This window comes from Dermatophagoides farinae, chromosome 1 (genome assembly GCF_024713945.1).
Source record: "Dermatophagoides farinae isolate YC_2012a chromosome 1, ASM2471394v1, whole genome shotgun sequence".
NCBI classification, from domain to species: domain Eukaryota; kingdom Metazoa; phylum Arthropoda; class Arachnida; order Sarcoptiformes; family Pyroglyphidae; genus Dermatophagoides; species Dermatophagoides farinae.
This window is the reverse complement of record NC_134677.1, coordinates 3,088,250-3,100,626: the sequence shown is the minus strand read 5'-3', so window position 1 is coordinate 3,100,626 and position 12,377 is coordinate 3,088,250. Positions and strand designations below refer to the sequence as shown.

The 12,377-nt window shown below is 33.2% G+C and overlaps 7 protein-coding genes across 10 annotated transcripts; 2 read left to right on the top strand and 5 right to left on the bottom strand.

Annotated features, from left to right (window-relative positions):
- Positions 1 to 8: 8 nt before the first annotated feature.
- On the top strand, positions 9 to 2,724 carry LOC124492990 (uncharacterized). The gene is made up of 4 exons (XM_047056021.2): positions 9 to 207; positions 270 to 357; positions 418 to 744; positions 805 to 2,724. The coding sequence occupies exons 1-4, from the start codon at positions 165 to 167 to the stop codon at positions 2,522 to 2,524; spliced, it is 2,178 nt and encodes a 725-aa protein (XP_046911977.1). The 5' UTR covers positions 9 to 164; the 3' UTR covers positions 2,525 to 2,724.
- Positions 2,543 to 4,097, bottom strand: LOC124492991 (sorbitol dehydrogenase). The gene is made up of 2 exons (XM_047056022.2): positions 3,767 to 4,097; positions 2,543 to 3,710 (listed from the first exon to the last, which is right to left on the bottom strand). The coding sequence occupies exons 1-2, from the start codon at positions 3,873 to 3,875 to the stop codon at positions 2,719 to 2,721; spliced, it is 1,101 nt and encodes a 366-aa protein (XP_046911978.1). The 5' UTR covers positions 3,876 to 4,097; the 3' UTR covers positions 2,543 to 2,718.
- Positions 4,098 to 4,499: 402 nt separating this feature from the next.
- LOC124492993 (uncharacterized) lies at positions 4,500 to 5,484 on the bottom strand. Its single transcript, XM_047056024.2, has one exon. It carries the CDS (start codon positions 5,407 to 5,409, stop codon positions 4,753 to 4,755), a length of 657 nt encoding a protein of 218 aa, XP_046911980.1. The 5' UTR covers positions 5,410 to 5,484; the 3' UTR covers positions 4,500 to 4,752.
- A 464-nt stretch (positions 5,485 to 5,948) lies between these two features.
- Positions 5,949 to 6,491, bottom strand: LOC124492403 (histone H4). The gene has a single exon (XM_047055275.2). It carries the CDS (start codon positions 6,420 to 6,422, stop codon positions 6,111 to 6,113), a length of 312 nt encoding a protein of 103 aa, XP_046911231.2. The 5' UTR covers positions 6,423 to 6,491; the 3' UTR covers positions 5,949 to 6,110.
- Positions 6,492 to 7,031: 540 nt separating this feature from the next.
- LOC142598165 (histone H3) lies at positions 7,032 to 7,604 on the bottom strand. Its single transcript, XM_075735128.1, has one exon. It carries the CDS (start codon positions 7,522 to 7,524, stop codon positions 7,114 to 7,116), a length of 411 nt encoding a protein of 136 aa, XP_075591243.1. The 5' UTR covers positions 7,525 to 7,604; the 3' UTR covers positions 7,032 to 7,113.
- An 851-nt stretch (positions 7,605 to 8,455) lies between these two features.
- Positions 8,456 to 9,966, top strand: LOC124491680 (palmitoyltransferase ZDHHC15B). 4 transcript variants are annotated; one of them, XM_047054363.2, is made up of 2 exons: positions 8,456 to 8,533; positions 8,650 to 9,966. In XM_047054363.2, exon 2 carries the CDS (start codon positions 8,678 to 8,680, stop codon positions 9,740 to 9,742), a length of 1,065 nt encoding a protein of 354 aa, XP_046910319.2. In that variant the 5' UTR covers positions 8,456 to 8,533; positions 8,650 to 8,677; the 3' UTR covers positions 9,743 to 9,966. The 4 variants fall into 4 exon arrangements, with proteins under 4 accessions (XP_046910319.2, XP_046910321.2, XP_046910320.2 ...); XM_047054365.2 differs by having other exon boundaries at positions 8,473 to 8,522; XM_047054364.2 differs by having other exon boundaries at positions 8,521 to 8,567.
- Positions 9,967 to 10,401: 435 nt separating this feature from the next.
- Positions 10,402 to 12,307, bottom strand: LOC124491679 (acid phosphatase type 7). The gene is made up of 8 exons (XM_047054362.2): positions 12,088 to 12,307; positions 11,833 to 12,024; positions 11,630 to 11,765; positions 11,398 to 11,574; positions 11,037 to 11,340; positions 10,876 to 10,968; positions 10,580 to 10,825; positions 10,402 to 10,511 (listed from the first exon to the last, which is right to left on the bottom strand). The coding sequence occupies exons 1-8, from the start codon at positions 12,194 to 12,196 to the stop codon at positions 10,455 to 10,457; spliced, it is 1,314 nt and encodes a 437-aa protein (XP_046910318.2). The 5' UTR covers positions 12,197 to 12,307; the 3' UTR covers positions 10,402 to 10,454.
- Between the last annotated feature and the right edge of the window lie 70 nt (positions 12,308 to 12,377).

Sequence of the window (12,377 nt, the reverse complement as noted above, 5' to 3'; positions counted from 1 at the left end):
CTTTCTGTGAGAAAATATTGCTCACAATACACCATCATCGCGATTGACGATCATTCAAACAAAGAAAAAAAATATTTGGTACTTTAAAATCATCATTTGTAGAATTTATAATTTTTTCATATATTGATATCTTGTTGAATCGTTGAAATTGCTTGATAAAAAAAATGGTCGAACTTGATTATGATAGAGTTTTAGAAGAATTGATAAGTAAGTGAGATGGTTTTTCTAAATTCTTTTTAATATTTTTGTCTTTATCCATTCAATCAAAGTTCAAGCCAAAAATCCCGATCCTGGCAATCCATTCCCAGAGATTCTTGAACATTACCTTCGAACCATAGCCAAAACTGGTGATACAATGTTAGTACTATGATGATGACTTGATTGTTTGTTTTATTCATAAAATTGATTTATAAACAGATTTCCATGGAGCAAAGTAAAGCCGTTCATACGTCGTAAAATGGAAATGGTCATGGAAAGTTTTTATCAAAAATATCCTCTTAATGAATCACAACTTCGTGTGCCTAATTGTGATCCATTCGATTATGATGGCATCAAGAAGAACATCCTGCAAGGTATGGATTGGTTCTGTGCAGCTCCGTTCACCATACAGCGAATTTGCGAATTACTAATCGAGCCATATCGTCACTATACACGGACCGATAAATTCATGCGAGGCATCGAAAAAAATGTTCTTGTTGTTTCTACCATACAGCCACAGCCGAATAAATACTCAACGCCCGAAACGTAACTTTACCATAATGAAATTATCGTTAAATTAATCATTAATCATTTCTTTCCGTTTAGGATTGAAAAACAGCCCACATTTCGTGATCTATATCCTCAATTCTCTCTTTCACCATCAATCTCTCGAAGTCGTTCATCATCGATCTCATCAATTCTATCCAATCGTAGCAGTAGTGGAAATATTGGTCTCATTGGTGGACTTACCTCAGGTCATTCGTCGCCACCACCAATCATTTTGGCCAATTCATCAACATCGTCCACATCATCTTCATCATCTTCGTCTTCATCATCATCTTCTTCGTCATCACCTGGATCAACCTCCCCCTCTTCATCATCATTGACTTCAATGCAAGCGACCGTAACTGCGACTACCACATCCAGCATGACCAATGGATTCGATCATCTGGTTCACCATCATGCCGTCACTCATCACCAACCGCATCAACTTCATTCACCACAACCAAATGGAACTTCTCCATTCGATGCTCAAAATCCATATTCGTTGGCACATTTATCCAGTTCTAACGGTGGCCAAACTCCATCATCTTCGTCGTCAACATCTGCATTTTACGATACAACATCTAGTTTGTCATCGGATCAACAACAGCACACTAGTAGTAGTTATGAATCGGAAACCAACGAAAACAATTCGAATACCACAGCTCCATTACAACAATTGGACAGCTTTACCAGTGTATTTGTAGCTTCAAGTTATCTTACATCGAACAATCATCCGAATAGTACTCAAACAAATAATCGATCACCGCTGGCCGCTTCTTCTGCTCAGAATCGCGAGTGGAACAGTTCTCAACAAGAGCACATTTCATCATCATCATCTTCATCATCTTCGTCTGACGAATCATCTGCCGGTGACGAGAACGAGAACATCGATGTTGTCGTCGATGATGATTTCGATCATAGCCATCATCATCATGACAATCATCACCAACATGATGATGATACACAGACGACCGAAGATCATAATGATGATGGATCAGTCTTTCAAAATCGCTCGGATGCCAGCATTTTATCCACAGATGACATTAGCAACACTGCTGATGATCATAGTCAAAGTAATCTGGAATCTACGAATCAAGAATCTGAGAACAGTGATTCAGACTCTAAATGCAATGAATTCATCGATGATAATGATGATGATCAATTAAATTCCATTCCAAAATCTACCACTAAGCAATCATCAATCGACGATGACCATAAACAACCAACTGATAATGAGGAGACTTGTAATACTGAAAAACAGAAAGAAGGGGAAAGCACTACTTCTAGAACTGATGAAAAAACAGATGTCGATCATGATCAACTTGTTGATGATGATATCGACAAGGAATCTAACAAAAAATTAAAACTTGATCAAGAAATCAAGGAATCAAATCAACAATTTAAGCAGGAAAAAGAGGCTGTTATTGTTCCGGTCAGTGATTCGAGCATCGATGGTGCTAGAGAATATAAATCGACTGAACAACCAGAATTACCGATGGATATGGCCCAGAATGGATCCACGGCCATTTTAATCAATGAAAGCCTACCAAACAACTCTCATGTTGCTGAAGATGAACAAATGTCTTCGATTATCGTTATCGAACAATCCATGGAACAGGAATCAATTTCTATGACTGTGGATAAGATGGCCGATGAAGACATGGTCGTCGTTGTCGGCAGTGGTGGCCAACAACAGCCAATGAATGTTGATATTACGAATCAACAACAGTCTCAACAATCTGACGATCAATTAATGTCAGAGCCAATGGAGCAGGAATAAATCCATTGTATACACACATTAACGAATAATTGGATTTTATGCATTTTGGTTTAACAATCAATTTTACAACCTCATCAACATAATCGACGTACATGTATCATTTGAACAAAGAATTGCTATGAAATTGCTACCAGTAGTATTTTTAAAAAATTAATTTCATTAAACAATATTTAAATAAAATATTTCTTTTTCAGTTACAATGGATTATTGTTATTGTCAATTGTATCCTCTCCTACTTTGATGACCACTTTGCATCCTTCGCCCTTGAATCCAGTTTCGAATGCTTTGGCCGCCTCTTTCAACGTAAACCTATGAGTCACTAATTTAGATAAGTTTACCTTTTTTTGTGCAGCCAATTCGATGGCCAACGGAAAACAGCCTTTAGATCTATGAACACTTTTGATGATGACTTCACGATTAGCTGCATCAGCAATGGGCAACAGAATTTCGGTTGGCCCCATACCGACCAACACGCAAGTTCCATTAGCTTTGGTAGCACGAAATGCAAGACGAAAATTCTTTTCAATACCCGAACATTCATAGCATTTGTTGGGTAAATCTCCTTCGAAGCGTTTACGGATTTCAGCTATGGTTTGCTCTTCACTCCATGATCGATCAACCAGAATGGTTTCATCGGCTCCTAAATCCTTGGCCATTGCTAATCGATCTTCGCGAATGTCAGTGATCACTGTACGAGTACAGCCATAAACTTTTGCCATCATGACCATTAACAAACCTATTGGACCTGAGCCCAGAATCAACATTCGATCACCAACAGTAAGATCACCACGTTTGGCAGCATATACAGCAATGGTCAACGGTTCAATTAATGCACCTTCTTCGGCCGATACATTACCAGGAATTTTGTAAACAAAATCCTCATGATGATTGTAATAATAAGTGAGACTACCATTATACGGTGGACAAGTGGTAGTAGCTACAATACAGAGATTGTATTCTTGTCGAAGACAATATTCACACTGACGACATGTGATCGATGGCTCATAACATACACGATCACCTGGCTTAAATTTTGTCACTTTAGATCCGATAGCCACAACTTGTCCAGATGCTTCATGACCCAAAACGATTGGTGATGTTACTTTGATGTTTCCCAAGGCCATATCATGCATATAATGCAGATCCGAACCACAAATTCCCGTTGACAATGAACGTATTAAAACCTCTGTAAAATTATAATGATGAAATTTTCATTTTTATATTTCATAATAATTTCTTTACCATTTGGACCAGGTTCAGGTGGATTAGGGTGTGGAGACAAACGAGCTTGCATCTTATCATACAAGATGAATGCTTCATTTTTAAATCCTTCTGGTATGGCAGCACTCATGATCACTTAAAATTATGATGATTGATATTGGATTATGGAAAAACAATGCCAAATGAATACGATCACAAATATGGTGTGAATTAATAATATAATATATTCAACGATATAATGAGCTGCTTTTATACCGAATCAAAATATCAAATGAAATTGATAATCATTATCTATATCTGCATTCCATCCGTTATTAACATGTTTCGACGCCAAATATGTGAGATCCTAATCAATATGGCATATTAATCGTTATCGATAAATAATTAGCTTGTAAATCATGTCTGGTGAGCGTATCAATAAATCTTAATGTTAATGTTGATTCATTATCATTATCGAACCATCGCCTAGATCCAATGATCAATTGTTCATAAACTTGTCAGCGATTCTTAAACTATTTTTCCTACCGTATTGATTAACAGGAAATTTAGCCACTGAGAATCGATTGTCGAACACTGTCATTCGATTAAATAAAATGTCAATCAACAAGTTAAGCTTGTCAACAAGATGTGATAACACCACATTCATATATTTTCATGGTCATTTTCCTTTGTAAGTAATATACAACCAAAATGTTTGAAATTCATGTTAGCAACATACTATGGTAATAAAATCAGTCACACACCAATCTTCTTTATCATATGTTTTTAGTAGTAAAAAAAATCTATTTGTGATTTGAATTTCGCGCGCTTTTTCGAAAAAACGGCCGTTTTACAATTTATGATGTTTCAAATTGATTTTAATGCTAAAAAATGGAATTTTTTTTTTCGTAAATATTTACAAAATGTTTTGTGATTAAAAAAATTGCAACTTTCATACAAATTTTTGTGGCTCTGAAAAGAGCCGTTTTATGATTATATGAAAATATAAATAGATAATGGAATGAAATTTACTTCTTTGCCTTCTTCGATGTTGGTTTTTTGGCTGCTACTTTTTTCGGTGATTTAGCCGGTTTCGATGCTGCTTTTTTCTTTTCTGCTTTAGGTTTACTAGCCTTAGTTGGTTTGGCTGTCTTTTTCGGTGTGCTTGGCTTGTCTTTTTTGACGGCTGCAGATTTGGCTTTTGGTGCCTTTTCCTTTTCCATCTTCACTTTTTTTTCGCCAGCTGATTTCGATGGTTTGGTTACTTTTGGAACTTTTGATTTCGGTGATTTTGGTTTCACCGATTTTGGCTTTGATACTTTTTTCGGTTTATCACCTTCACCTTTGGCCGATTTGTTCAATTTGAACGATCCACTAGCACCTCTGCCTTTAGCTTGAACCAATTCACCTTTGACCACTCCAGATTTAAGATATTTTCGGATAAACGGGGTGATTTTTTCGATATCAACGGTGTTGTGGGCCTGGATATACTTTTTGATGGCTTGTACGGATGATCCATTACGGTCCTTCAATTCTTTAATGGCCGATATCACCATGTATGCAACTGGTGGATGATTGGGCTTAACTTTTGGTTTCTTTTCGCCCTTTGGTGCTTTTGGCTTGACAGCTTTGGCTTTTTTTGGCTCGCTAGCCTGAGCAGCTTGAGTTGCTTCAGCTTCGGTCATTGTTGTTGTTGTTTCGAGAAAAATAGTGAGAGAAATTCACGACGTAAAAAAAAAAAGGCCACTAACCAAATTGATGATTCAACTTGCTTCAACTTGCTTTTTTATACTCGACCATCAGAACAAAGCTATACTCGAAGGCGGAGCATGAAAAGAGCGCGAAATTTAAATTTGGAGGGAAAATCAGTGGGAGGGATTTATTTTTCTAATACTCATCAAATCGAATGTTCGTTTTTGTTTTCAAACCAGAACGTGAAACTCAAAAAGATTGTAAACATGAATGGTATCTATTATACAAATTCTATGTCAAAATGGCCAGAAAAAATCTTATTTTAAAACAATATGATGATCATTTATCTTTTCAATTTCCTTTTCCGTGTTCAAATGCTCACCAGAATAGTTGAAATTGAATTTGACAAATTGACAAAAATATTTATCAATTTCTAACGATAAATATCAAGGCACTTATACTTGTTTGATATTCAGCTATTAATTCCAAATTTACCAGTTTATTTTCATAATAAAATTCATAGAATCAGATATTTTTTTACAATACAAAAATTTATTATTCATAAACAAAAATATTAAAAAAAAGCTCTTAATCTAAATTACAATTGTGGCCCTGAAAAGGACCGTTTTTGATCGATATAGATGAGTATGAAATGAATGGATGAATGCAAATTGTAAAATGATGTAAAACAGAATTAACCACCAAAACCATACAAAGTACGTCCTTGACGTTTCAAAGCATAAACAACATCCATGGCAGTGACTGTTTTACGTTTTGCATGTTCAGTGTATGTAACAGCATCACGGATAACATTTTCGAGAAAAACTTTGAGGACACCTCGGGTTTCTTCGTAGATCAAGCCAGAGATACGTTTTACACCACCACGACGAGCCAAACGACGGATAGCTGGTTTTGTGATACCTTGGATATTATCACGAAGAACTTTACGATGACGTTTAGCGCCACCTTTTCCGAGACCTTTACCACCTTTTCCACGGCCAGACATGATTTTCGAGAGTTTGTCAAAAAAAAAATTGAAGTAAACACGAAATGCAAGAGATTGCGAGTGGAAGATTGGATTGCCAAAATTGTAATTTATATACTCATAGAGTAGAGCTCGAGTGAACTCAGTCTTGTCGTAGCGCATGTCAAAACGGTGTCGATTTTCGCGCGAAAACTGCATGGTGATAGCAAAGGTTGTTTTTTTTGTAACACACAAAAGGAATATTTGATTTCTATCAAAGTTTGCGCCAAAAAAACTAGCATTGCTTCATACTAGCAAAACAAAATAAAATCTGGCCTGGTCTGGCATGACAAAAAAAAACGGTTTTTTTTCTTTGGATTAACTTTCTAAATAAAAAATAAATCAAACTGCAAAAACCAATGGAATCATGTTTCGTTTGTCGTCCTTTATTGCATTGAAATAAACTCGAGAAATCGGTTTCTATTTTCATAATCTTTGACTCACTCAATTCACATGGTAAACTTTTTTCAAATAAGCTCATTTTCCAAATTCTAGGCCCAATTCCAAATGTTATTAAGAAACGAAATTTTTTTTAAATGATTTTATTCAAATGACAAAATGATAAATAACAAAGATTAAAAAATGCTCGAATCTCAATTCGATAAAAATGTGGTCCTAAAAAGGACCGTTTGTATATGAATGATGGATTAAATTAGAATGAAAATGGATAGATTTATGCACGTTCACCACGAATTCGGCGAGCCAATTGAATATCTTTCGGCATAATAGTAACTCGTTTTGCATGGATAGCACACAAGTTAGTATCTTCGAATAAACCAACAAGATAGGCTTCCGAAGCTTCTTGCAATGCCATTACAGCAGATGATTGAAATCGAAGATCAGTCTTGAAATCTTGAGCAATTTCACGAACTAATCGTTGAAATGGCAATTTACGGATAAGCAATTCAGTCGATTTTTGGTATCGACGAATTTCTCGAAGAGCAACAGTACCTGGACGATAACGATGGGGTTTTTTCACACCACCAGTAGCTGGAGCCGATTTACGAGCAGCTTTGGTTGCCAATTGTTTTCTTGGTGCCTTACCACCAGTAGATTTACGAGCTGTTTGTTTTGTACGAGCCATTTTGATTTATTTTGTTTTCGATCTGAAAATACGAACGTATCGAATACCAATCAACAAATGAGTAACGAGACTTGGTGTGAATCGCTTTTTTATAGTCGACCATCAGAACAAGACAAAACTCGAAGGCGGAGCATGAAAAGAGCGCGAAATTTAAGTTTGGAGGGAAAATCAGTGGGCGGGATTTATATCGATATTTTTTAATTCTCATCAATTTCTTATTTATTGAAAATTGAAATATTTCTAATTTCCGGTAAAGATAAACCAAATGAAAGTAATGATGTAAAATGTCAAATTTCTATGGTCATTGGTCCATGATGTGTGTGTGCTCAATACATTTATTACAATGATTCTCGCTTGATCACACGAGTCATCATGATACAATTGTTTTTTCATTTCAGCCGTTATATTCTCCATTCATCTTTATTTGCCCGTTAATTTATAATCATTATTTTACACACTCGGTTTGTTTTTTCAAAAATTCGAAATAGAAATTTGCTTTATGGAATTAATTACATACGTAGTGTATACAAAAAAAAATCATTGACATGAAATGTTATGTTTCAATAACTTTGTCATCATTTATTTCTTTTCATTATCGTCATGATTAAAAATCAAAATTAATAACTCTATTTAAATGTATTTTATTTTTTGAAATAGTTTACAGCAAAAAAACTAGAATATTCATATTTATGTTGACGCGATCAAGCATCATTCGACTTTTATTGATGTCTGGCACCAGATTTTGAACTGATTTAATCCATTTGTTTTGTTTCTCTCTATCTAATGTCAATAGAGTGATCAAACTTTTGTGGAAATTTTTGATTTCAGCACAAAAATTCAATTAGGAAAAATTATTTTCAACAATCAAGCAAAACAATCCTAAATAAGGCGCGTCAATTTTAATTCTATTTTGATTCGTGTGACTCTTGTGAGTAAATATAGTTTTAACATAAATCATCCTTATATTTTTATTTTTTTGGTTGTTGCAATTGAATCTGGTGAGTTTTTGGTAAGAATTCGTCATGTCAATTTTAAATCTTTTTGTTTGTATATATTATTTATTAGATTTAATGTTTAAATTCTTTCCAAGAAATATTTACTAATACATTGCCTTTTTCCATTTAGATTGGTTGGTTAGATTTTCAAAGAAAAAATGGATATCGAACGAAATCGTCATAACCATTCAAATGGATTAAGCAGTACTTCGTACAAATGTTTATGTCAATTTATTCGCCTTGCCCGATATTTTCCATTTGCATTGATATTTTCACTTTATATCTGGGGCATATATGTCTATATGTACTTTATAATATATCAATATTATACACAAATCTGGGCTCAAGCATTGTTGGTCACTTTTTTCATCCCAATCTATCTGCTTTCATTTATCTCATACATAAAATGTGTATTTTCTGCTCATCGACCAATCGCTTCAGAATTTGCTATAACTGACGTAATGCGATTGAATCAAATGACCGAAGATGAACGTAATCAAAATTTTGAATCATTAATTCAGGCTAGAAATTTGCCAATATTTACTCGAGCATACAATGGTCATGTTCGTTTTTGTCCAAAATGTTTGGTATTGAAACCAGATAGAGCACATCATTGTTCGACTTGTGGAAAATGTATATGCAAAATGGATCATCACTGCCATTGGGTCAGCAACTGTGTTGCATTCGACAATTACAAATATTTCATACTATTTCTTTTCTATACTTCAATTACTTGTCTATATGTCGTATTCAGCTCTGTCAATTTATTCCTCAAATTCTGGAAAGATGAATCATATCCTGGAAAATTTCAAGTATTTTTCCTGGTACTTTTCTGTTTCATTTTTTCCATGAGCATTTTGATTTTGTTGACCTATCATATCTATTTGGTATGCAAGAATGTTACCACATTGGAATCATACCAAACTCCACGATTCAAGCAATATGAATATGATTATTATCGTTTTAATCTTGGATGTAAACGTAATCTAACATCAGTGTTTGGCGATAACAAATTATATTGGTTTTTACCTATCTATAATAGCTTGGGTGATGGTCATTATTATCAATTACCATTGATCCCGGGCATGTTTGATAAATCAAATTCATTGACAGTTTGTGATGTGACCAGTTCAAACTATCCACAAGCTCTTTTACAACCACAGCCACCACCGCCATTTCAACATTCAATACATTCACAATCATCATCATCAAATAATATTTAATCAATTCATAACTGCAATTAATTAATCACACAAAACGTTGATGAATATTGATTTAAAAATTATTATTTATTACCATGCAAACACTACTCTCATTCACACACCACTCACACATAAATATAACAGGCAATAAGCAAAAAAAAACAGCATGTAATTTTCAATCTTGTATTGCAATCCGAATTTTTTCCATCAATCAATAAATGATAACACATCAGAAAAGACAAAAATATATTTCGAATGAAAATAATTTTTTTTTTTTGATCTACTGATGTATATTATAATCATTTTTTTTTGATGTTTTCTAATGATAAATTATTGTAAATTAATACAAAAAAATGGCTTGACAATTTGTACCAAATTGTGCATAAGATGGCATATAATATGATTTTAAGAATTTTTTTTCTCATTTTTGTTTGTTATTTCTTTTTGTTATCAATCTGTGAACAGTCTTTTTTGATGAATTTTATTGTAATTCTTAATTTTTTTGGAGCTCAATACTTTGAATATGAGCCTTTTGATGATTTTTTTGTTTAGTTTAAAAAATTTACTTGAAAAATTTCCAATTTTTTTGCTCTATAATTTAATTGAATTCAATTATGAATTTTAACGCTGGTCGCTATTTTTTGATTTTAAAATTGAATATAAAAAAATTTTCCATTTAATTCGATCAAATAAATTGTTTTATTATTCAATTGAAATATTTTGATTATTCATTTCAATATTGATTCCAATGTCCTTTGATTATATGGAATGCATCAACCATAGCTCCATTCTGAATATTACAAAAAACAAATTTAACAATAAAAATAACAGATTCATATCATATGGCTCGAATATTACCGAAGTAGTATCACGTTGTCTAAAACGAATATGTGTCTTATTAAGAATTGACATCTCTGTGATGCCATAATTCGAAATACGTTTAGCACTCCATGGTTTAGGATTAGCAATAAATGGATCAATTTTTTCGGGACATCCAGCTGAACCAACTAAAACATGTACTGGCGCTTTTGGTCTATCATAAGCATCATTGTTTAAACCATTGTAAACTTTGCGATTGTACACTGGAAATAGTCTTTCATATGTCTATCATGAATAATAATTAGTTTCAGATTCAGATACATTAAATGTCATACATGTTCATGAGCACCAAAGATAATGTCCACACCATATTTATAGAACAAATCTTCTAGTCCATATGCATTTACGATTGGAATACCTTTTCGTAACTGTAAAAAATAAATAAATAACAAATTATGTTGGTTTCATAATTTTAAAAATTCTTGTTAACTCTTACTATTGATTCGTTTTCTGTACAATCATCATCATCAGCCGTACTGCAATACATAGGTCTATGGGCCATTGTTATAATCCATGGATGTTTAGCTCTGTTTTCAGGCTTATTTGCTTCGATCAAATCTTGTTCAAGCCATTCGAATTGATTATGAATTTGACTAACACCATATTCGGTATAATAATAAAATTCTGATGAAAATCCGATTACATGTGCTGGACCGATATTGAAACTATAGAACATATTGTTCATTTTCCCACTATTTTCATCAATCATTGTGAAACGGCCATCATAATCAGTAAAATTACTAAATAACCAATGTAAAAATTATTATTAAATTCGAATTATTATCAAATATACATACTAGCCATCGTTTTCATGATTTCCAACAACTACTTGATAGGCAACATTCGCAGCAATAGGTTCGATTTCACGCATAAATAAATCACCATATAAACCATTTCCACTGTGCATATCATAAGCGATATCGCCAACATGGAATATTGCATCATATGCATTTTTCGATACCTGTTGCTTTAAACTTATCAAACACAAAATGAAATCAATTTATCAAATCTATTAAGTTAAAAGCTCACAAAGGAAATGATTGACCATTCACCAGACCCATATCACCATAGACAGCGATTCGAGGACTCCAATTTTCTTGATCTTTGGGACGAGTACGAAAATTAAATTCATTGCTCAATTCTTGTTCGAAACCACATCGGTAATCTAAAATTTTGATAAAAAAAATTTTTAATTAGATTATAAACACTAATTGAAATCGTAGGATTATTACAATATGTAGTATTTGGTTTAAGATCTTCGAGTGCAACTCGATAAATGTATCGTGAATAAGCAGTTGTAAATTTGGTCATATTGCCATGTTTTTTCAATTCATATTTTCCAGATTGTATACCATATTCTACTACTGGTGGCCCAGATGGTTGTTCATGAGTTAACCAAGTAACATACATTTGACTAGGACCAGCTAAAAAAGTAAATGAAATTTGCATCAATCATAAACATTTTTTAATTATTATATGAATTTTACCTCCATAAGAAATATGAACTTGTTCTGGTCCATGCGATAAATATTCTTGATATGCAAATGAAAGCTTGGTGAAAGCAAAACAAACGATTAAAAATTTCAATTGAAACATTTTTACATTCAATCGATTGAGTTTACAAAATCGAATAGAATGTTTGTTTTTGACATTATAAAATTTATATATCGATCCAATATCGTGGTGCTCAAGTGTTGATTATTTTTTCTTTAATCAAATGAAAATATCCATTTTCAATGATAAAAATGATTGAATTTAAAGTGAATCTCATCGTATA